Genomic DNA, 24,682 nt, shown 5'->3' on the forward strand with positions numbered 1-24,682 from the left:
GTGCAAAACAGCTGCAGCTGGGGAGGAAACTGGTTTGCTGAAATCTTTGTGGGCAAATGTGAAGCATTAGCGCACATTTTGGCTTCGGTCGCTGCTCCTGCACGCTCCCGGCATTCTGATGTTAACAGGAAGTGACGTCACGTGTCTTCTTCCTGAGTTATTTGGGGTTATTTTGTATTCCACGCTACACAAACCCACTAAGAAGAGACTAGACCGCAGAAACGGCGGCGAATCACTTTAGAAACAATAAATATTGGGTTAAAGTTGCTGTGTTTTGGGCAAAGTTGCAAAAAGTAGCGATTTCGCGGGGTTTGCTTGATTTTACGTTAATAGTTGCGATCGCAACATCGCAAAATCCTGGAGGGTCTGGGTTGTAGATGTTTCAGAGATTCAGGAGATATTTTGCTGAAAGACAAACGTTCCTGTAAACGGACCCAAACTTCCTGTGTTTTGTTGAATAATCCTCCGGTTTGACGGCGGCGTTTGTTTGGCAGGAGGCCAGTTATGGCTGAACTCGTCTCTCCTTCCGCTGCCGGAGTGTTTTCTCTTACATAAAACACATTCAGCAGAAGTGCGTTTAGTACCCTTGAAGGTTTTTGACTTTGTGTGAAGCACGTAACGACGCTGAACGTTTCTCCTTAACATCTACAGACAAACAGCTGTGAAAAACCGTTGAATCTAAAGCATAAAAACAGAAAACGACACTCCGAGGCAGTTCATCAGCGACGGAGTCACGCTCGGCGTTTCCGACGCTGCAGAACTGAAAGCACAACTGTTGGGCTGATCGGAAACTTCAGGCGTTAACGACAAGAAAAAATGTAAATTCTGTCAGAAACTGAAGACAGAACCTAATGAAGCAGCTGCTGAATGGAAGGAGGCAGAAAAAACCATCAGAACCCTCAGGAGGAAGTAAAGATAAACGTTAAAAAGACGAAGTCCAGAGACGGACGGATTAACGCTGCTTCCATCTCTACATTCAGATCATCTCAGAGTAAAAACAAGAAGGAAACCTGGGGGTTAAACATCAAACTCAAGGCCCGCGGGCCAGACGTGGCCCTTTGTAACATTAAATCTGGCCCCCAAAAGAACATTCAGATTTTAAATCAGATCTGACGCTTCAGTTTGTGACAAATTGAGTCTCGATTGCTTTAAAAAACCTGAACTTATTTAATGAAGTCTTCCTGACTCACTTTGAAGTTTTAATTTCTCAGTTATCTTTTTTAATTTGACGTGGAACATCTAATGAGACCGATCAAACTGTGGATGAACTTTCAGCCAAGAAAACTCGAGCATCTCCTTCAGTCTGTTGGGTTTTTTTAATATTTTCTTTTTGTTTTAAAGTTAATGTTAGGAGCTTCATGACTGGATTTTTGTTGATGCCTTTTTAAATGGAGAATATTAACGACGTCTTCTGAAGATAGGTCTGTTTTTCTTTGTTCATGAAAGCGTTTATTATAAATTATATATGTATAATATTTAACAGGGATTTTGATATGAATGATTTGACGTATTACATCTAAAACCAGAGTTAATTTATGCATTTTTCAATAAATATTGATCCCGATTGGCCCTTGGCTTGGATCAAGTTTTTAATTTTGGCTCCAGGGGAGATCAAGAACCGTATCTGATGATCCTTCCATTAATCTGCACCAGCAGGTCCCAAACCTTTCATTGCCTATTGCCATAAAAGATGGGTGATCATGTAACTGGCAAAATATCTCATGAAGTGAATGGATTTTTATTAAACCCTGAGTCAATAATCTATGGATGCACATCTTCAACAGATAACTTCAAAGGCAACCCAACCCTGCTGTTCGGACCGCCCTAGCCCCGAGTTCGGACCACCATAGGCCCCGGTTCGGACCACAATAAGGCCCCGGTTAGGCTCACTATAGGCCCCGGATCGGACCACCATAGGCCCCTGTTCAGACCGCCATAGGCCCCTGTTCAGACCACCATAGGCCCCGGTTCAGACCACCATAGCCCCCAAGTTCGGACCACCATAGGCCCCGGTTTGGACCACCATTGGCCTCAAGTTCGGACCACCATAGGCCCCAAGTTCAGACCACCATAGGCCCCAAGTTCAGACCACCATAGGCCCCAAGTTCAGACCACCATAGGCCCCGGTCTGGTCCATCCTAGCCCCGAGTTCGAACTGCCCGAGTCCCCGTTTTGGACGTCCAAGCCCTCAGTAAGACCCTTCCTAGGCCGCTCTAAGCCAAAGGCAAAAATCAATTTCATTATTAGGTGTGACGGTAAACAAGAAGGGTTATAAGGAGAATTTATTTAAGTTACAGACAAATATGGAGTTGTAAAATTAAATAAATTAATCATTAATTGCCGTTGTGATCAGGTGGACCGGTTGCCAAAACGCACTGAACTCATTATGGCGCTCGCTTCTGCTTCCGGGTCACGCGGTGAATTAAAACATTCACTTATTTTCCATTTCACAAAATAAATAAAACCATGTAAACTATGAGAACAGCTCAGTAAACATCTGACATGCATCCGTTAACGATAACGAAGCCTAAAAGGGAACATTTACGTCACGACCACAGGGAGAACGGGGCCCCCGCTGACTTTCAGCATTGCCATGGAAACGTCTAAAGACAAACTCGTGAAAGACGCCTACTGGAGGCCATTTATCCGCGGCTGTTTCCTTCTCTCTGGTCCTTCCTACGTGTTTAAAGTTCAGTGGACTGAACCACTGTTAGAACGATGAGGGGGGGGGGTGTTGGAAGGCTTAAATGCATCATTTTGATTAAATAAATGGATATGTTTTGTTTTTTATGTTGTTTAGAAGAATAGTTTCCTCAAATGATTTATTGGGAGGAGGGGAAACAGTCTGATTTTCCAAAATTGGGGGACTGGACCCCCTCAACCCCCCCTGGGATTTACGCCCATGCTCGAGCCCCTGTTCCAATTGATTCAACTAAATTTAGTTTCAGCATCCACAAATTTCTTTCACAATTTCTCTTGACTTAATTTTTGAGCCCAAACTTTGTTTTTTCCTCTTTATTAGTTTCCTTTTGGCTCCATATTCTTGGGTAAACTTGAGGAATAACCGTTTCTGTGAACTAAACGAAACGTTGAACTGAAGCCTCGGACTCTGCGAGGACCTCCTCCTGTCAGACTCGAGACGAGGAGCAGAGTTAGAGTTAACGAGCAACGGTGAGGCGGCTAACGAGGAGCCATCTGACGGGGATCAGAAGGTCCGGGGCACGACGTTCCGATCGAAGTCGATGGGTTAAACGAAGGCGCCTCCCCTCCGCCTGGTTCTGTCCGTTCCCTCCCCGCCTCGGAAAGGCGCAGCAATCCGGGGCTGAGATGTTTCCGATCGATACCTCCGCAGCCTGGGTGTCAGAGGGTAACCCAACCAACATGGCAGCCGGCTTAATAAATGTATTCATTCTCCGAGCTGCTGGACCACACTCAGTGTAGGAGGCTAATGGAGGTCTCCACAAACAATATGGTTTCTGACCCGAGTGGGCCCGCTGACTCGGTGGCTGAACGGATCACTGTTCGCTTTTGTTTCAGGTTTTAATCAATGCTGAACAGCTTCAGGGGAGAGGAGATGGAAATGTTCCTGAGAACCGGTGATTTGTAGATGGTTCCTGTTCTCTCTGCTTTTGTTTTTATTATTTGGAGTCCGTCTGTTAGCAAAATACCTTCTGAACCACGAGACAAATTTAAATAAGACCTACAGAAGGTAACATCACAAAAAAGACAATAACTCCTAATTTTCCAGATGAGATGGAGCTAAAAGGTGGTGCGGTAGTAGCTGAGAGTCATTTAAAGCACAAACTCTGAGCTCAACGTCTCTCAAATAACTTTATTTACAAGGTTTGTTGAAAACAACAAATCCATCGCTTCAAAATAAGATCTCAGCCCGAAACGGTTTCCTTAATGTAATTAAGCTCGTTTTATTGTGAAAAGCTTTGATTTCCTGTTTTAGCGTCACACCTGGTTCTTGGCGTTAATAAAGATGGCAGAGCCGGAGGTAACCCTCAACACCAAAGTCCCGCCCACGCAGCCCCCCCACAGCCGGCTGTCAATCACAACCTAACGAGACGCTTTTCTTTAATTAAAACTGATCCCGTTAATGAAACGAGACGTGAATCAACACCTGAAGATCATCATCTCAGGTGGAGCTTTATTTTTCAGCCAGGAGGGGGCGGAGCTTCCACTGCGACTGAAACGTCCATCTTCCAGGTAATAATTATAATTTACATAGAAACTACTCATTCGCCAAGTACTACTAATTAAACAAATATACACCAAGCTTTAGCTCAATATTTGTGAATCTGTATTGGCTGTGGTGGCCATCTTGAATCAGGTCGACTCCGAAGGTTGTGCAGTAAGTTGGTGCAACATTAGGATGACTCTCAGCTACTACCAGGCAGACTGTTAGGTAAATATCTGCCCACATGGCTGAGCTGAAGCTCTTTCTGTTGTAGATTTACCTCCAATATTTACCGTCTACAAGCATCAATATATTTTGCTAACAGACATGCTAATAAATCACTCAATCAGTCACACAGGCCCTGATTCTGCCTCCAACTGATGACAGTAAAATCACCTAAAAGCAGAAAAGTTGGAGCCAAACAGCTGAACGATCCTGAAACAAACGGCAGCTTCAGCCTGAAACTCGCTCTCCGGCGTTTCGTCTGAGAATCAAACTTCAGCACCGCGAGAGCGAAGGCTGATTAATTCTCTGCCTCTCAGCCCGAGGATCACCGCCGCTCTGGATATTAAAGCAGCTCTCACTGTGTTAGCATTAGCCGCATGGCTGCATCAAGCTAATCCATACGCTAACACACACACACACACCTGTCAGCGCTGTGCAGTCTCAACACAGACACCATCTGAATCCAGAAACATGTTTCCTAAAGAAATACGCGTGTTTTAAAATCCAGCAGGTGTTTTACTTTGTAGCTTCACTGCTAACTTTCAAAATAAAACAACCAAATCAACACAGGTGGACAAAATATTCAGCTTTTAATATCCTTTCTTTTGATAATAATGTTGGACAACATATTCCCCGTGCCTGTTAGCAAAATATCTCTGGGAAACTCAAAGTAATCATTTGATGTACATCAACAACCTGATTCAAGATGGTCGCCACAGCTAACAGACCTTGGCAAACACAAAAATGGCTGCTAAACTTTGGTGTGGTAGTAGCTGAGAATTTTTGTTTAAAAATTTGGCAACAACTGCTGGAGTCAACACTATTTGTTAGCAAAATATCTCTTGAACCACTGGATGGATTTTATGGAAACTCAGTCATAACGCTCCATCTAATGTAAAGGTTGGAGTGGTAGTAGCTGAGAGTCATCCCCTCACATCGTGTTACATCACAGATTTAACCATCGCCGTCGTCGTTTTTCAACATAAACCTTAAAGTCCCTGATTTCACCATTAAATTTGTATTTTTTTATCCATTTTCAAACCGTTTCCCGTTTATTGAGGACTGATTTGAATAAATCCATCCCCGGCAGGAACACCATCCTGAAATCCTCTTCAAACACCGAACTGTCCTCGTTCAAACACGCCGTTTGTCTTTTCGCACCACGGTAAACAAATCGGGTTACACTCCCGAGTCTGCGGTAATCAGGTTGGCCTCAGACGCCGCGTTTAACTTTAACCAGCGGGTTGTCGTGTTGTGATCGAGCTCTGCTGGTTCAGCTGCTGCCGAATCGACCCGGGATTGATCCGAACAGAAGCTGCCAGAGAACATGGAACCATCCGTGGTTAAAAAACAACAAAACACTGACACCGAACCTGATCCTCAGCTCTGCCAAAACGTGTCATCAAGATGGAGCGAAAATCAGATTAACACCTTTCTTCTTCTTCTTCTCCTGGAAACAGCTGCTACTAGCTCCAAACACGCTCCCAATTATTTATAACTGAAGCAAAAACAAAGTCTAATGAATCAGTAAACATGTTTTTTTAGTCGATTTTGAGACGGATCACAGTTACTGTTTAAACTAAAACTTTGGTTGTAAATTTAAGCCGACTCTCCTCCTGGACCTCGGCCAAGCTGCAGCCTCCCCGGTTCTGTTCATCGACCCGCCGGTGGGCCCAGAACCTTCTTCACTGCTGCCCAGATGGACCAAACAAACACCCACAGCCTGGCAGGTACCGCAATCAAACTCGTTAGCACTAATTAGTATTTTACAACCATTTGCCAAAGCTTAAAAAAATAAAAAAACAAGTTTTTTGGCTGGAAACAGATTCTGTGACTTTCTGAAGAACTTCAGTCTGAGGGGGGAACCAGACAATATTCTGAACCTCGGCTTTAAGAAAACAGAAAAAAGGTTTTGCCACAAACTGAACTGAGTGGCCTCACTCCTGATTCAGAGCTTTGAATAAACACGACCCAACCTCTCATTAAAGCTGTGACCTTTGACCTCACGGGGTTCAAATTGCCATCTTTTTATATTAATTTGATAATATCTTCAATTTATCAGAACAAATAGTTTACTAGATTTTTATTTTAATAATTAAAAAGGTTTAACTGATTATGAACCGCCTCCAAAAGCAGAGTGATGATGTCTTTACTGTTAGCAAAACATCTCATGAAACACTGGAGTCAAACGAATTAAAGGGAGCTTCAAAGCCGATGCACCACCGTGTCAACTCGGCATTAAATCCGTTCTGTTTTAAACACGTTTTGACGGAGACTCTTCCTCTCAGCACGTAGCTGCAGAAGCTGCTTTAACACAGCTTGCCTGGTGTTTCTGCATGGTCCTAGTGCCTGCCCTGTTTGTTTAAACATCTTTAATGATAATTTCACCAGACTAAGTCAGGAGAATTATTTAAATTTAACAATAATTTCTGTGACACTTTATTCACACAAGATCAGAGTCAACAGAGGTCATGATTTCAGGATGTTCTAAACTCAGTAAGATGTCAGATCTGTACGACTCGCGGTTTCTGTTTTACATCTGTTCAAAAATAAAAGTTACAAGATATTTCAGAGCAGCACCTAGTGGCCGGCAGTGGTACTGCAAGTTAAAGTTTCGTCTTCTTTTGAACAGGAAGTGAGCGTCTGTCCCAGAAATAGCCAAATAATCAAACTAACACACATCCTAACTGGCAATATTAAACAGTATAATAATCTACCCCCTCCCCCCCCATAGAGTTAAAGTAACTTCCTGTCGTAAAAACTGTTTTTACATCCGTTTAATCTTTTCTTCTCTGAACATCTGTCTGTAAATACCAGCTGAGGCTATTCTAACTGACAGCTTTCAGTGACGACTTTGAAATGTTAGATTTTTTTTATGAGTCTTAATTGATAAATGCTAATCATGTTAGCATTTCTATGGCATTTTCAATGTTAGGTTAGCATCTATGCTAACTGTTAGTTATTAGGTTGTTTTGACGTTTGTTGTTTCTGTAAATTAGGCGTTTCTGTCAGTGTGTTCCAGTTTCAGTGTTTTGGATGAAGATAAATTCCCTCCTGGTGTTTATTCTTAAACCTGATAATCGAGACGCATCAATAATTGTTTAAAAACTGAATCAAATGAAACCACGAGGAGCCCAAAGATAAAAACACGCTCTGCTGTTGTCGACTCCTTGTTCACCTGCGAATGTGACAAAAATAAAACTCACAGCTACATTTTTGCGCTTCCTGTTGGAAGAGGCTCCATTTTAAATCCAGATGAGTTTTAAATCCACCCAGGTATCTAATAATCTTTGGGATTATCTACAAAACAAAATAAGTCTCCGCAGTGAGCCGATCTGTCAAAGCTTTAAGGTTTTAGGGAGATAATTCAGCCCGAGTTTATGCCTCAGAAAAATAAAAACGTTTAGAAACCCAATCAGCTTCATCATTTGGAGGCAACAGAATCCGATCAGAACCTGAGCATCTGATTACTGGCTCATAATGGACTCACAGCGAGCTTTTCTAATTAGATTAATTAAGTCTGACTGTGTGTTTTGGCAATAAGTGGAGCAGACACTGATAAAGCGGTCCGTCACCGTGGCAACGCGGTCAGAAACGAGCGGAAAACAACGCCGTGTGGACGAAATGTGATGTGGAAACAGCCCGGGCTGCTGGCAGATCCATGAGGCAGGTGTGTGTGTGTGTGTGGTATAATTGCTGGAACACACACCAAATCTCTCACACACACATTATGCGAGCAGTGTGTGTGCGAGTTAATCAATGTCATGGATGTGAGGCTCTGACCTTTTCTAGTCAAACCACCTGCTGCTCGAAAAACAACAGTGCTTCTGTGTGTGTGTGTGTGTGTGTGTGTGTAGGACCTTTTCCACAGTCTCCTGCCTCGTCAGGACCGGCAGGCCTTCTTGGAAATGGAGACGGGCAGATTTGGACCGGTTTGTTTCTCTAACAGCAGCGTTTGCGCCGACTCAGCGTTCACGCTCCAGAGTTTGAGCTATTTTAGCCGTTCTTACGTCGAAACCTTCAGATCATTCAGGAGACGGGCGCCAACTTTTATACTTTAAGATTTTCCCCACAGATTCACACCAAGATCTCCTCTTTTCCTTCAGAAACATTCAAATCCGTTTCACTGAACTTACTCTGGTTTTAACTTCTTCAGCTACTTGTAGATTCCAGCTAACGTTCTGATACTTCCAGCTCCTTTTAGCTAGCCTTTTAGCTCCTGTTCTGTGCCGCAGGTGTGAAAAAGCAGCTGATGCTTTGAAACGAGTCGGAGACGCCCAGGACCAAACTCAGATTGGTTTGAGACGTCGGCGCCGACTTTGCAACCATTTCGAGAGCGAATGTGACGCACAGGTTTCTCGAACCCGTTCCAAACTGAAGCGACAGGACTGCACGCCTCCGTGACTCGTGTCTGAAGTCAACCTGGAGGCGCCGTCATGAACATCGTTCACCAACAGCGGGACACCACCTTTAGGGTTCGGCTACAGGAATGAATACAGCGCCCTAACAGACACCTGTGCGTGTGTGTGTGTGCGTGTGTGTTGGTGTGTGTGCGTGCGTACCGTCTCTCTCGGTGCAGGGTGTACGAGCTCCTGAAGAAGCCCAGCAGCTCGTCCTCGATGACAGCGTCGAAGCTCACGTTCAGGCGGTAGACCCTCATCGGCTTCAGCTCGCGGTGCAGAACCACCACGTACATCTGATTGGCCGGGTACGGGAAGTGGCGGTGGATGCGCATGACTCCGCCCCCCGGCCTGTTGGCGGGGCGGCCGCCGGCGCCGCTCTCGGCCGTGACGGACACCCGGTCCACCTGGGGAGAGGAAGAGGAGGGTTGGAACGGTGACAGCTTCCCGTTTCCCTCAGACGAACAAATATCCAGATTTCTACACAAATAATCACTTTATGCAAAACTGGCAGATGTTCTGAGCGAAAACCTGATCTAAAAACCACGATTTAAATTCAGTTTTAATAAAAGATCATTGTTGTGCATCTGTATTTCCTGGTTTTTAGCTCTTATTTCACTTTAAAACACTCCCTGATGTTATAACAATCACATTTTCTGACACAGTTACACAAAACTAATTTGATAATTTTGCTAAATATTACAAAATGGTTTGTTTATTGTAGGAGACAAGTTAAAGAATCTTTGATTATAGTTTTGAAGAGAAATTTATGAGCTCATACAATGGGAGTTTTGGTGTTTGACCTCTCTGCTCTGAGGGGATTTGAGAGAAACACACCGGGTGAAAGGCAAACGTTTAAAGTTCTGTAAAGTAACCCAAATCTCCACAAATCAAAACTCAACCAATTAAAGATCTGAAAATGCCAGCTCCGTGACATAGAGTCCAACTCTCTGTGACCCGTTTCAACTTTAAACGATGATACTGCTGCAGTCTGAGCTGCAGAGTTTCAAACAGGAACCGTCGTTTTCTACGGGAACATTTCCTGCTGACTTTTTATTGATGTCTGATGTGCCGCTACCAAAAGCAGGAGCTCACTAATCCTATTAGAGACACGCGATGATGTATACATCTTTATTTATTTCTGTAAATTACAAACTGCGGGAGAAAACGAGGACTAAAAATCACTGCAAGAAGCAAAGCCTAATGGCTGAATGTTTTTTTTATAATTCTATAAACTGACAGGAACTTTAATGTGATTCATCAAATCAACTCAGTAAATAAACTGTTCTGACGTCGAACAAAAAGGTGAAATCTTTTAGTAAAATATCCCAAGCACCACTGGACAGATTTGAATGTAAATTTCACAGCCTGAATTCGTGAGGATTCGTGAAATATTCGTTCCAGTTTGAGCAGCGCCCCCTGCTGGTTCGGACAATTAGCGCCGCATAAACCAACATCAGTGACTTTCGCAGCTTCCCCTCTGAATTTACAGCCTGTCAGGTGAAAGTTGTTGCCAAGCAACCTGGCCAGGTGCTGCTCCAAATGTCGAACATATTGCCATGGTGATCCGACACGTTAACCTGAAATAAATAAAAGTGACAAATTTAACCAAACGAGTTGTGTTTGCGCTGCAGGTCTCAGAGCGTGTCTTCGTCCAGCTGACCCGGGGACGAAGACACGGCGGCGCCTCGCTCGTTAACGGGCCCTGGAGGGCCTCGCAGGTGTCTCCCACCTGTCCCGGCTGATTAGACACGAGCTCGGGTTCGAGCCGAGCGGTGATTAAACAACACGCCGCCGCGCGGAGAAGGGAACCTGAGCAGGGGCGACGAGACGCGAGCGATGAAGAGCAGGAAATTCTGTGGGTCGGCACGGCGGGCGGTCCAGGAGACGGGCTGAACTCTCTGCTGCGGCCGTTAGTTACCGAAACAATGAACTAAAACCAGGAGTTTCTGTCAAATGGATCAACTGACAGCAGCTGAGACTGCAAACATCCTGGAGGAGGAAAGAGGCTCATTATCCAATAAATTATTCTCTTTACCGTTTCTTCTGTATGTCGTCTGCTAATTTAACCACTTCTGAACACTTTAGCTGTTTTAGCTGTTAAGTTATCAACACGTTCAGCTCATTTAGGAGACGGGTGTCATGACTTTAGGCTCCTTCGAAAACATTGTCTATAAAATCTTTTTTAGCTGCCCTTCTGCTCCTTTTAGTTTTAGAAACAGTTTTGCTAATTTTAGCGTGTAGCTACAGGTCTGCTGCTGCTTTTTCTGTTTAGCTTCAAGCATCTGTTTTGCTCATTTTAGCTTTAACGTCCATTTTTGTTTTATTTCCGTTTAACTTCAGAACAACCTCCAGGTGTTTCCAGGCGTGCAGGACAACAAAAACAAACCGTCCTGAGGGTCCATGTCCTGTATGTCCAACATGGAGCGGGTTGAAGGAGCCACGTTTCGTCCAGGAGACGGACAGCTCAACGCTCAGCCGAAGGTTGGTACGCCACGTCCAACAACAACGAGCAGCGAGGACGTCGCAGCCTGAGCTGTGGGTCTTCGGTTTGACTTTTAAAGACCAACACTCAGGAGACGAGCCTCAAACAGCAGATTAATCTACTTTATGCACGTTCTGTGACAGTTCAGCAGCTTCTCTTAGTTACAGAAAAGAAAAATAAACTCAAATATTTTAGTCAATATTATAATTATTTAAACCCATTATTCATCGAGTTGCCTTGAACGTAAAATTCTCCTTGAATACTTCTAGTTGAAAATTTATTCAAAAGGTAGGTAATAGAATAAAACTACGATAATATCAGCAAATATGATGTTCTTCCAATTTATCGCAAGGCCCTGTGAAACCTGGTTTTTCTTTAATATTCCTTTTTAAAAATCCATGTTTTACATCCTCACCCTTTCACCTAAAGTGTCTTAAAATGGACAAGATTTCAATAATTAAATGGGAAATATTCATAAATTCATAAATACTGACAAATTTCAACAATACAACAAAATGTTTCAGCTCAAAACATTCAAATATTTACTAAAAAGGAGCTTAAAAATCCACCAAAGTCAAAAAAAAGTCTTTTAACCTCAGCAGCTAGCTACACAGCTAACATTTTAACCTCAGCAGCTAGCCACACAGCTAACATTTTCACCTCAGCTTCTAGCTACACCGCTAACATTTTAACCTCAGCTTCTAGCTACACCGCTAACATTTTAACCTCAGCAGCAAGCCACATGTCAAACATTTTTAACCTCAGCAGCTAGCAACACAGCTAACATTCTCTGGGTCAGCAGCTAGCCACACAGCTAACATTTTCACAGCCTTTCCCGCTTAAAGTCAAACACAAATATCGAATAAAACTGAACAAAGAAGCAACAGGGAAGAAAGGAAAAACTTACTGGAATCTGTGAGTTTTTACAGCTTCAGAATCCAAAATCCAACCAAACGGAGGGAAAAACAATCAAACCAGAGAAGAGGAGCTAACGGGAGGTTAAGGAGTTAACGAGGTGAGTGAAACACGCGCGTTCTGACAACAGGTGAGAGGATCTACCAATCAGGACAGAGCTGAAGAGGAGCGGGAACAAAGACAGGAAGTGAACAAATATACCAAAATAAAACACTTTATATCAGGAAGGAGATGATTTTCTGCTTATTTTAGTGACAAAAACTGCAAAAAATACAGACTTTTAAAGTATTTCTATTAAATCTTTCACTTTTCTCCCGATTTATTTTAAACTAAACTGAGTCAATAAATTAGTTTTTAAATATTTTATGTTTTGTTTGTTTTTACTGGTGTTCAGGATCTAAAACTTTGTTCAAATTAACCTGAATCACAGGGTGGATTTTACTGAAACTTTCAGGAAATAAACAATAGATATTCGTCTACAACTGATTCGCTTTTAGAGTCAATCTAATTCAAGATGGCCGCTACAGCCAGCTGATCTTAGCCAACAGTAAAATGGCTCTAACTCGGTCAGTTTTAAAGCCACTGAGCTCAAATTTAGCGTGGTAGTAGCTGAGAGTCATTCCCAACACATACTCTGAGCTCTCATAACTATGAGTTTAACTCGGTCAGATCAGTTTAAAATAAGTTCTCCCAGTTTTTTTTATTTTGAAGCATCAGTCAAAGGGATTCTGCTGAAAATTTGTCAGTTTAAATTAAAATCCCAGTTCGATTAAAACATGGCATTTATTGTGAAAGGTGCTTGACGACACAGTTTCTTTGCACTTTTCGTGTCTAATTTCAGCTCCTAAACTGAGCCCATCGGTGGTAACGGCAGAGTCTAAACGGGGCTGAGGGAGCCATGGTTTGAAAACCCTCTGCTCTCATCGGTGAATCTTTAACCAGACGAAGGCAGAGTGTGTGTCGGCAGCACTTTGCACGACGAGTGTGTTCCTGTTCTGTGATCGATGCGGGCAGAAGGCCTCCTGACGGCGGAGGAAACGTCCGGATCGGATGGATTTATTTCAGGCATTTCTGCTGAGTCAGCGATCGCGGTGAAACGCTCCAGGAAGACGGTTTTATTTTCGTCCGTTTGGAGCTGGACACCTGAACGCTGCTCCTGTGGATTGTCCTTTTTTTGGACACAAATCTTGACCCCCTTTCTGGTGACGCTGAGGTGAATTTAATGACATCTCCCAGCTCCAACCAGCGGGTGGAGGACATTAAAGTCAAAGAGACGTCTGCAAAGAAGATGGACATTAAACGACTACATGAGGACGTTTAGGGAAGGACGACTGGAAGACACGGCTTGCTTCTTTCCAGGGATTAGACAGGTCCAAGCTGTCTGGAAGGTCGTCTCATTTAAAGACAGCGTGACGGAATGTCCACCTGTGGACAGCTAAGGACCGTACAGGACAACGAGGACGTCTCAGAGCGTCCATCAGTCAATCTTCTTCTTCTTCAACACCGACACTTAAAGCTACTCAGTGCAAAATCATGAAGACCCGTAATTTATGAGTAACAACTGCCAGCTTCCACGTCTGTTTGTATAAAAACAGCCGAAGTGGCTGAAATCGGGTCAGCTTCGGCTGCTGGAGACGTCTGACAGTTTTTGATGTTTTGTTCTGTATTCATGCTGAGACTTGTTGGGCGACTTGTCGTCTTCCTTGTTCTCTGCAGCCGATTCACTCGAACATTTCTCCCAGATTCTACGTTCCTCTGATTCTGACGCTTCCACGTCGTCTCCTTCAGCCGAGTGCTTTGTTTACACTGAGTGCGTACCCGCGTTTCAGATTTACATTTCAATCTGAAATCAAACTGCACCATTTGCTTTGCTTCAGGAGGACCTTTGCTTCGTTTGACAGCTTCAACAAACCAACCAACAATGATTGACTCTAAAACACGTCTGATATTCCTGAAATATTCCGAGTCGCCTGCACTGATCCGTCAGTGAAAACCAGCAGCGGTGGGTTGAAAACAAACAGAAACCCATCAGTTTAACATCAGATCTGACGTCTGGAATAAACCCAAACAGGAACGCTGGACGAAAGTCTGAAAAGCATCGATTAAATATAGATCTGCTGTTTATCGACCTCTGCGCTCGTTAGCATTTAGAGTTCAGACTAATCAGGTTAAAGGTGAGTTTCTGCATTTTTAACACAACTTAAAAGGAGCAGAGCTTCGTGATTACATGTCACACGAGGGGAAAATCTGAAAAATGATTTACATCAGCTGCACCACCGAGACTTTCCCGCTGCAGCTTTTCATCGAGCTGAGTTTCTTTTAAACAAACATGAGCTGCAGTCGGAGCTGAACCTCAACCTGAAACATCCTGAAGTCACGATTTAACATCGCAGACGGGACAGAAGCAGCTTTGTTTTGAGCTCGGAGTCAGATTTTTTATCGTTAGATGACGTCATCGCCTCATTTGCATATTTGGTGATGTTGATCAGGCTGCAGGAGAGACGAACATCAACGCTGGGAAGTAAAAAACACTGAAAATACGTTTAAACGACGAATGGACTTCATGAAATAATTGTAAAACTTTAATTCTTTGCCTGAAACCAACACGGCACCAGTGGATGTTGTTAGAATATCAAATTTAAGCAAATTTAAGCTCTACGTTCAACTGGCGCTGGGACCGCACTGACAGCTGTCAGGACTCGGGAAGTGGGCGGGGCTTAGGGCACGCTGAGGTCAGGAACTGCAGAACGATTGGTGCATTCTGACGTAGGCGCCAAAGTCTCCAACGACAGGAAAGTCACATGATTTGTTGCTGCAGGGTCTGAAAACTCGCCACCGAGCGGAAACATGGCGCTGCTCATCGGTTCAAAGAAGGGCGAGCGTGTTTTAGCGTGGCGTGAGCACGTCGCTTTACGTCTGAGCGCGTCACGTTGAGGTCATCGCCCGCCACCTGTCTGGGAGCGAAACAAACAAACGGCCTTCGGTCACATGGTTGATGTCATTTAAACTCGCTTTTATTTGAAGCAGAGAAGAAGAAACCGGCGCCGGATTGGCCCTCGCCTGCCAGACTTTGACTGAAGTCGTGTTTTTTATCAGCATTTCTGAGAAGCAGCCATGCCTCGTCTGAGTGATATTTTACTGACAGACACAGAATAAAGGAGCACTCTCCCTCCCTCTCATCATTACCTTTTAACACCTTTTCTTTTTGCACCTTGTTGTTTCGGGGCTTTCACATCTCAACAGTTTTTCTTTTCAGAACACATTAAGTGTGACGGTTCCTTCAGGAGAACCCGCCCGCCGCCCGACAGCAGCCATTAATTCAGCCGGCGCTCCGACCCGAGCGGCGGCAAGGCTGCGGGCCTTTTAATTGGCCCTGGCCCAAATTAGACGCATTTATCCATCTCTCACATTAGCCCCGATGGCCGGCGTGAAGGATCCTGTCGCTGCGGCGGTTCCCTCCCTCGCCGTGCGCTCGTCTCACGACTTCAGGCTGAAACAGCAACTTTAGCAGCTAATTAGCCTCGTTAAAGGAACCTCGGAGGGAGAACCGGAAATAAACATTCAGAGTTTCTGACACAAACACAGACTTTACAGCAGCTCCATCCATTTAGCTTTTAGCTGCTGGTTTGTTGGTTTTAGCTTTTGTTTTTCTAGTTTTAGCTTTGTGACAGTGTTGCTAAATTTAGCTATAATCAACTGTATTGCTAAATGTAGTTTTTAGCTCCTGTTATGTTAAATTTAGATTTTAGCTCTTGTTTTGCTAAATGTAGCTTTTAGCTCGTTTTTTTGGCTCTAACTTTTAGTGACCGTTTCACTGGTTTTAACTTTCTGACAATTTTGCTAAATTTAGCTTTTAGCAACTGTTTTTTTGGTCATAGCTTTTAGCTACTGTTTAGTTAGTTTTAGCGATAATTTTGCTCAATTTAGCTTCAAGCAACTGTCTTGCTAGATTTAGCTTTTAGCTTCTATTTTGTTGGTGTTCGCATTTTTATCTACTTTTTTGGTAGTTTTAACTTTTAGCTCCTATTGTGCTAAATTTAACTTTCAGCTCTTGTTTTGTTGGTTTTAGTTTTGTGACAGTTTAGCTGAATTTAGCTTTCAGCTTGTGTCCTGTTGGTCTCAGCTTGTAGCTAAGGACAGGGCAGTGATGAGCCAAAGGTAGTTTGTTGTGTTTTCAGGTTTTGGTCTGAAGAGAACAAGGGAACAGAGTTTGTGTCGAATCAGCCGAAGTTCAGCTCATATTCCTCAAAGACTTTAACTCTTAACTCTGATTTGGTTAAAAATAATTTAACTTCTCGGTCGACGTTAAATCAAGACTAAACCCTAAATCAGGATCAGGACATCTTCCAGAAACCTCCTGCTTTTCACGGGCCAAACACTCAGAGACGCTTCAGAACATCTTACATCTAAGGCACGTGTGTCAAATTGGAGGCCCGCGGGCCAGATCCGGCCCTTGGTAACACTTTATCTGGCCCCCCTAAGACAACATTTAAGCTTCATTAGATCCGGTCGGTGACAGATTGAGTCTCTGTCGCCTCTGATTTCTGTTTACTGACGTCTTCTTGTTGCTTTGAAGCCAAGGAAAGAAGTTTTAATTTCTCAGCAAGCTTTTATTTTGAAGTAGAAAAGGCGGGACCGATCGAACTCTTCTTGGTTAAACTTGCATTCAGGAGACAATGTTGGATATCTGCTGTGAGAGCGAGTCAGTTAAATGTTAGCATCTGTACGATCGGAGTTTTAGCTGCTTTAATGGAGGAAAAACTCGTAAGAAGGCAGAAGAAATGAAGGCTGATGACACGTCAAACTAAGTTTGTTCTGAATTCTGTAGATTATGTAACTCAGAAAAGTTACTTGATATTATTTATGTATTATATTATTTAATTTATGTATTCTTTCAATAAATATTGATGGTGATTGGCTCTTGGCTGGGACCAAGGTGTTCATTTCGGCCCCCCTGCTCTAAGGGTTCCCCTCAGACCTTCGATGCCAGCGTACCTCGAGGCGGTCGGCGTGCAGCACGATGAACCGGGTGGCGTTGACGCACTCCACTTCGATGCTGACTTCTCCGGAGAAGGTGAAGTTGTCCATGTAGATGGCGAGCCGTAAGTCGTAGTGCCGAGGCCTCACCGAACCAGGAAGCCGGGAGTTTTTCCACGGCTGGACCGTCTCCTCGTCCCCTCGCTCCCCCGCCTTCTCCCCTCTGCTCCCGTTCGGTTTTCCCCCGGACCCCCTGGAGCCCGTCTCGCTGGTGGACCCTTTCCGATCCCGCCCGCCGCAGCCGTCGAAGCGCAGGCTGAGCACCACGGCGACTACCGTCACGATGATCAGGGTGATGATGGACAGGGCGAAGCCCAGCACCAGGCGCTTGTGCACGGTGATGTGGCGCTCAGTGGTTCGAGGCCGGACCACCACCGAATCGGCCCACTGGTCCGACAGGCCGCGGCCATTCCGCATGGCGCCGGGGCTGCTGTCGTTCAGTCCCATTTGGCAGAAAATGTCAGTAAAACAGCAACAAAGTCAGAGACCAGTTCAGGGAAACATTCATTTATGCTCTGATCCTCTGACCTCTGACCCCTGACCCCTGACCTGCGGCCGCTCTGAACGCCCTTCAGCGCTGACTGGGGCTGGAAATCAACACCCCGACACGTCTTACATTTCAGCCAACTAATCTGACGACCCAGAGAGGACGGGACGGCCGGAGGAAAATCAATGCTCGGCGGTTTGATTCCAGTATCACAGGAGGAAGAGGAGGAGGAGGAGGAGGAGCAGGAGGAGGTGGTATGCTGTTGAGGATGTGGCTATACATCCATAGACCTTCAGTGGGAATCAGCTGGGTGAGCTAAACTCAGGGGAGCGGAGGAAAAAGCTGAACTTAGCCGGATTTCCTCGGGAGATTTGGAATTTAAAAACAAATCTCAGCTGTTAGTTTAAGACAGGTCGTAAACCAGAGCTGCTGGTTAGTGTCCCCGGGTGCTAGTGAAGGTAATCGGATCTCCTCCAGAACCGCAATAAAGCCTGAATGGAGGCTGCTCAGACCCTCCTGGGCTTCAGATCAGAACCTCCGGGTCAGATCCGAACCACATCAAAGACACTAATTGATATTTGGTCAATTAGAGAAGCTCAGGAGGAGCAGGTGAAGTCTCTGCTGAGTCTCATTTCCAGCCAGCACGAGGCGGAGGAGATCCTTCACTCCCTGCGTTCCGCCTCGCGCGGCTGATGGATTAAAACCGGATTAAAGCTGATTGGATTTGTTTAATATGATGACGGGCAGTGAGTTGAGATCCCTCCGCCGGGTGTTCGGTAACTTCTTTTCCCCGCCGTTGGGGGCCAACCGGAAGGGGGTGTTTGACACTCTTCAGTCCCGGTGAAGATGGTTGTCCTCGGTCCAGGAGGAGGAGGAGGTGGTCCCGGGATCCGTTAAAACGTGACAGCTCCGTCGCTCCGAGCTCCGTCAGCGGCCCGGTTCCTCCACCCGGTGTCCCCGGGGATCCATCCCGGAGCTCCGCCGGAAAACCGGATCCTCCGGAACTTTTTACAGCTGCGGAGAGCCGCTGATGAAGATGAAGATGAAGACGAAGCTCCGCTGCTCAGCATCCCTCCATCCGCCGAGGAGGAGGAGGAGGAGGAGGAGGAAGAGGCGCCCGTTCAGCTCCGTGTGCGCTCCCGGTGTGCGCTCACAGCCTGCGCACGAGCTGCTTCTACCGAGGCACGCGCTGCCAGGGTGAGGGAGTGAGAGAGGGAGGGAGAGAGGGAGGGAGAGAGGGAGGGAGGGGGGAGTGTCAGGGTGAGGCACCAAACTCTGATCTGATGTTTCCACATCCTCAAAATTTGAGAAACTAAAACAGAAAAGTTTAAAGAGGAAATAAAATAAAATATCAAAATAAGAGTTTTCATGTTTTTCTTTCAGTTCAGCTTCATCATCAAACCCTCCGGAGTCCGTTTCTCTGGTTGTTAGAGTTTCTGTGGGCTGATTGTGGGCGGAGTTACCTCCTCAGAAGGAGGCGGGGCCAGTCACTGACCGGCCTTTAAGGTGCGGCGGAAAAATACAACAAAATAAAACGATACAACCGGCATGAAAACGGGTATTTTTCAAAAACATAAACGTAAATCCAGCCTCTCCTCCCCCTGATGTTCTCTGTGTTTAAGGATGCCCTTCAAAATAAAAGACACCACAAATATAAAGTGCACAAAGAATCCACCTCACCATATCGCTGAATCAGTGGAGCCCTGAGCCTGTTCCTCAGTAACCAGACGTCCCTTCGTCCAGAGACGTTTGTCTTTTACTCGTTTTGCTGCTCGTGGGTTTGTTTTTAGCGCTAACGGATCACGTGACCTCGATGAGCGTTCTGACACGCATCGAGAGTGCAGCGGAGAGGATCCGGTCAGTTTTTAAAATAAATGTTGTTCAGACTCGAAAATAAAAATTAAAAAAATGGAAATACTGTAAGTTAATTATTCTTTCTGTGCGGCCCGGTACCAAATGACCCATGGACCAATACCGGTCCACGGCCCGGGATTTGGGGACCTCTGATGTAGGACGCTGAGGAGGTTCCTGTCGCCGCGTTTATCAGGGGAAATGGAAGCAGAAGAAGAAGCAGGTTTGGTCTGGAGTGATGCTGTCGGGAACTGGAGCCCCCGAGCTTCACGATGATGTCACACAGTCTGGGAGGAGCTTCACCTCCGGACGGCGGGAGGAGGCCGGCGCCGGTCCAACAGGTGGAGGAAGCTGGTGGCGGTTGGATGGTGAAAGGTGGTGGTTCTGGTTGGATGACGGGAGGCAGGGTGATCCCATCTGGACAGCGGGAGGAGGCCGGTGCCGGTCCTCCAGGCGGTGGTTCTGGTCGGACAGCGGCCGGAGGCCGGCGCCGGTCCTCCAGGCGGTGGTTCTGGTCGGACAGCGGCCGGAGGCCGGCGCCGGTCCTCCAGGCGGTGGTTCTGGTCGGACAGCGGACGGATGCCGGCGCCGGTCCTCCAGGTGGTGGTTCTCCTGTTGAAGGTTTGTCTCTCAGGTTCTCCTCCTGCAGTCCGTCTCCAGACTCTGGTCCATCAAACCTTCTGGTCCTTCAGGAGCTGAAGGTTCAGCTGCTGGAGGTTTGGGTCGGTTCCCCCCCACGCTGTCTGGATCTGTTACTTCCTGTTTGGCTCTCGATGCGTCACACTTCCTGAAGAGACCTGAGTAATTGAATCGATCTTTGATTATTAGTTTTAAATTAACAAACACCTTTTATGTCGTTTTCACTTCCCTCCCTTCTGCCCGTTTCTGCCTCCTTCTTGTGGCCGACCACTTGTGAAAGGTTTTCATACCTGGTCGGCAGTGAAAGGTCAGGTGCTCCTCCCTCGTTACCACGGTGACGGCTCATCAACATTACCCCCGACCCCCTCCAGCCGCTTGATTGGCCGATGACACAGGCTGTCAAACGTTTCATTGCCCGTCGCTCCGTCCGGTAATTTTACACTGATTGGCGTGTTGCTGCCCGGAGCGCGCTCATGCACGTCCTAACAGTCACGACTTTAAAAAACAACAACCAAGCTGCACATTTTTACCTGTCAGACGCTCTGCCGGTCAGCGTACCTGTCCGGGCTGAAAGGGATAGTGATGTGAAACACTGTCTGTCAAACAAATTACAGCGTGTTGTCAGAACCGGAACGTTTCCCCGACACAAACATCCATTTGTTCCTTTTTTCCTGCTCCAAGGCGTTTCTGCAGGAGGTCACGTGGGGTCTGTTCAGGCTGATTTCAAGATGTCCGCCGCAGCTCATCCAGCCGAGCCTGAACAAAAACGAGGACAACGCAGTGAGCTGCCAAGAGGCGGAGCTAAACTTCGGTGTGGTAGTAGCCGAGAGTCATCCCCGACGCACACCGAGCACCAACAGCTCACCTGAGACACACAAACATGTCACACTTTGACCAAAATACTCATTCCACTGCTTTTAGCTTTTAGCTGCTGTTTCTTTCATTTGAGCTTTTAGCTGTTCTCTGCACCTTTAATCTTTTAACTGTTCTCTGCACCTTTTAGCTTTTAGCTGTTCTCTGCACCTTTAATCTTTTAACTGTTCTCTGCACCTTTTAGCTTTTAGCTGTTCTCTGCACCTTTTAGCTTTTAGCTATTCTCTGCACCTTTTAGCTGTTCTCTGCACCTTTTAGCTACCACTTCCCTCCTTTCAGCGTTTAGCTACCAGTCCATTCCTTTTAGCTTTCAGCTGCTTTTTCCCTGCTTTTAGAATTAAGCTATCATTCTGCTTCTTTTAGCTTTTAGCTGCTGTTTCTTTCATTTTAGCTTTTATCTGCCACTTCCATCCTTTCAGCTTTTAGCTACCAGTCCACTCCTTTTAGCTGCTGTCTGCACCTTTTAGCTTTAAGCTGCCACTTCCCTCCGTTTAGATTTAAGCTGTGGTTCTGCTCTTTTTAGCTTTCAGCTGCTTTTCCCCCTCCTTTTAGAATTAAGCTATCATTCCGCTTTTTTTAGCTTTTAGCTGCTGTTTCTTTCATTTTAGCTATTAGCTGCCATTTCCCTCCTTTTAGCTTTAAGCTGTCATTTTGCTGCTTTTAGCCTTTAGCTGTTCTCTGCACATTTTAGCTGCCACTTCCCTCCTTTTAGCTTTTAGCTACCAGTCCACTCCTTTTAGCTTTTAGCTGCTGTCTGCACCTTTTAGCTGTCATTACGCTTCTTTTAGCTTTTAGCTGTTCTCTGCACCTTTTAGCTGCCATTTCCCTCTTTTTAGCTTTCAGCTGCTTTTTCCCTCCTTTTAGAGTTAAGCTATCATTCCACTTCTTTTAGCTTTTAGCTGCTGTTTCTTTCATTTTAGCTTTTAGCTACCATTCCACTCCTTTTAGCTACTGTCCGCACCTTTTAGCGTTTAGCTGCCATTCAGGGTTTTATTTTTTAGATTTCTAACTGCTGTTCTGCTCATTTTAGCTTTTAGCATATGTTTAGCTTCTTTTAGCTCCTGTTAGCTCCAAAGCCGGCATGAAGGGCAGCGTGCGATATGCTAGGCCTTTATTTCATTAGATATTTTGCTAACAGCACAAACAGAAAGGTAAACATCGGCTTGAAGTCGGAGCTCAGACTACGACCAGCAACTATCAGCTGATTCAAGACGTCTTTAATTGATTCTGAGCTAAAATCTGAGTTGTTTGTTTCCTCTCCTGATCTGAAAGATTTGATTCCTGATTCGTCTTTTATTTGGAATCCGAAGCGTCTTCAAACGGCTGCAGCGCCCACACACCACCGACTGCAAACATGTTAGCAGGAAGGAGCGTCTTCTCCTCCTAACAAGCAGGAAGTCTGATCTTCTGCTCCATGAAGCTGTCGAGTTCTTCTTCCCAGACCAGCGGGCCTTTGATTCTTTCCTCGGAGCAGAAAGACGCTCATAAAGGCTCCGTCTTCCTCAAGCTGACCTCGGCTCTGTCAACACCTCTCTGCTGACATGGAGCCAAAAAAAGGGGAAACATTTGAGTCAAATATTCCTTCGGGATCAGAAAAGTGTTTTTTTTTATTCAGTTCAAATCAGATGTCAGCGCTGCCGAGCCCGTCGCTCCCGTCTTGTGCAGAAAATGTGACCTTACTCTGAGTTTGACGGCGCATTAAAACTCTGCCAGGCACTTATTGATTTCCAGCAGGAGTGTCCTTTTAATCTTCAGGACAGTAAGAAAAGAAAACACATTAATTGCTGCCAAACGTTTAACTTAAAGCCCAGAAAGCCAAACCCTCTTAAACATGTCTGACACCGGCGCCCGCCGCGGTTAAAACAGGAAGTAAAGGTTAAAGGCCCGGCTCTGCTGAAGGAATGCATGTCACCCGCCGAGTTTAAGCTCTGATGAGGAGAACCGGATTCAGTCCGACCTGTTAGCGCTCAGAGTTCCTGTTAGGGACGACTCCCAGCTACTACCACCCCGGATTTTACTTTAATACCCAGAAAACTCAACGACTTTTAGCCATTTTTGTGTTGGCTAAGGTTGTTGAGCTGTGGCGTCCATCTTGGATCAGGTTAACGTTCATCCAGTGAGAACTTTCCGAGTCAGGTTCAATTTAAATGCTTATTTCTAGCAGGAAGTGCTACAGCTAGCTGCTACTGCTCGGAATGAAATGCTGTGAAGTTGTTCGAAGACAGCGGCAGACTTTGGTCTTGGCTCATTACGACCAGCCGTTAGCTCATCAGTCTTATTTCCCCAAACAGACGTTATGAGTTTCTACAGCAGGTAAGATATTATCTGGGTAAAAATAACCCGGTTAGTACCAGGTTAGTACCAGGTTAGTACCCGGTTAGTACCAGGTTAATACCCGGTTAGTACCCGGTTAATACCAGGTTAGTACCCGGTTAGTACCTACAGGGCTGGATTATAAAGTGACTTGTTACCCTGTACCTACAGAGTACCTTGTTAAAAACCAGTACGTATTGGTACATATGGATCCAATAAGTACCCAGTTCATACCCAAAATGCACCTGTTACATACCACATTTAGTACCTGGTAAGTACCCATAAGTATTCAGTACCAGGTGAGTACAGGGTAACAAGGGACCTCAGAATCCAGAATACAGCCCAGTACCAACCTGATACATACCAGGTAAAGAACCTGGTAATGTACCAAGAAAGTACCAGGTTAGTACCTACAGGTACCTGGCTGGATTATAGAGTGACTTGTTACCCTGTACTTACAGTACTTACAGAGTATGTACCCTGTTAAGAACCAGGTCTGTATTTGTACATATGTATCCAATAAGTACCTGGTACATACCCAATATGTACCTGCTATGTGCCAGGTTAAGTACGCAAAACAAACCTGGTACCTACCATATAAAAACCTGGTACATATCAGGTAAAGAACCCAGTGTGTACCAGTAACAGACCAAGAAAGTACCAGGTTAGTACCTACAGGTACCTTACTGGATTATAAAGTGACTTGTTACCCTGTACTTACAGGTTACGTACTGTTAAGAACCCGGTATGTACCAGGTAAAGAACTCATGTATTTGTACATATGTACCCAATATGTACCTGCTACGTACCAGGTTAAGTATCCAGTATGTACTGGGTATGTATGTATCCAATAAGTACTCAGAGCATACCAAATATGTATCTGTTACATAACAGTTTAAGTACCTGGTAAGTACCCGTAAGTATCCGGTTAGTACCTGGTAAGTACCCAGTTAAGTACCTGGTAAGTATCCAGTTAAGTACCTGGTAAGTACCCAGTTAAGTACCTGTAAGTATTCAGTTAAGTACCTGATAAGTACCCAGTAAAGTACCTGATAAGTACCCAGTAAAGTACCTGTAAGTATTCAGTTAGGTACCTGATAAGTACCCAGTAAAGTACCTGTAAGTATTCAGTTAGGTACCTGATAAGTACCCAGTAAAGTACCTGTAAGTATTCATTACCAAGTAGAAACCCAGGAACTACCAGGTTAGAACCTGGTTTTCCACAGAACCTCACAGTAAAAGATCTGAACTGTCCCTTTAAAGTGTGGCTCTGC

At 45.2% G+C, this 24,682-nt stretch overlaps 1 protein-coding gene across 1 annotated transcript in view; it reads right to left on the bottom strand.

Moving 5' to 3' along the window:
- Positions 1-18,901, bottom strand: part of LOC108251299 (thyrotropin-releasing hormone-degrading ectoenzyme) — a 29,933-nt gene extending 11,032 nt beyond the window's left edge. The window contains exons 1-2 of the mRNA XM_017441547.2: positions 17,204-18,901; positions 8,971-9,215 (exon numbers count right to left, since the gene is read on the bottom strand). Of these exons, the coding sequence (XP_017297036.1) occupies positions 8,971-9,215; positions 17,204-17,692 (734 nt within the window). The 5' untranslated portion in view covers positions 17,693-18,901. The remainder of the gene's footprint in view (positions 1-8,970; positions 9,216-17,203) is intronic.
- Positions 18,902-24,682: the final 5,781 nt, after the last annotated feature.

The sequence above is a fragment of the Kryptolebias marmoratus genome, linkage group LG18 (assembly GCF_001649575.2).
Source record: "Kryptolebias marmoratus isolate JLee-2015 linkage group LG18, ASM164957v2, whole genome shotgun sequence".
NCBI lineage: Eukaryota > Metazoa > Chordata > Actinopteri > Cyprinodontiformes > Rivulidae > Kryptolebias > Kryptolebias marmoratus.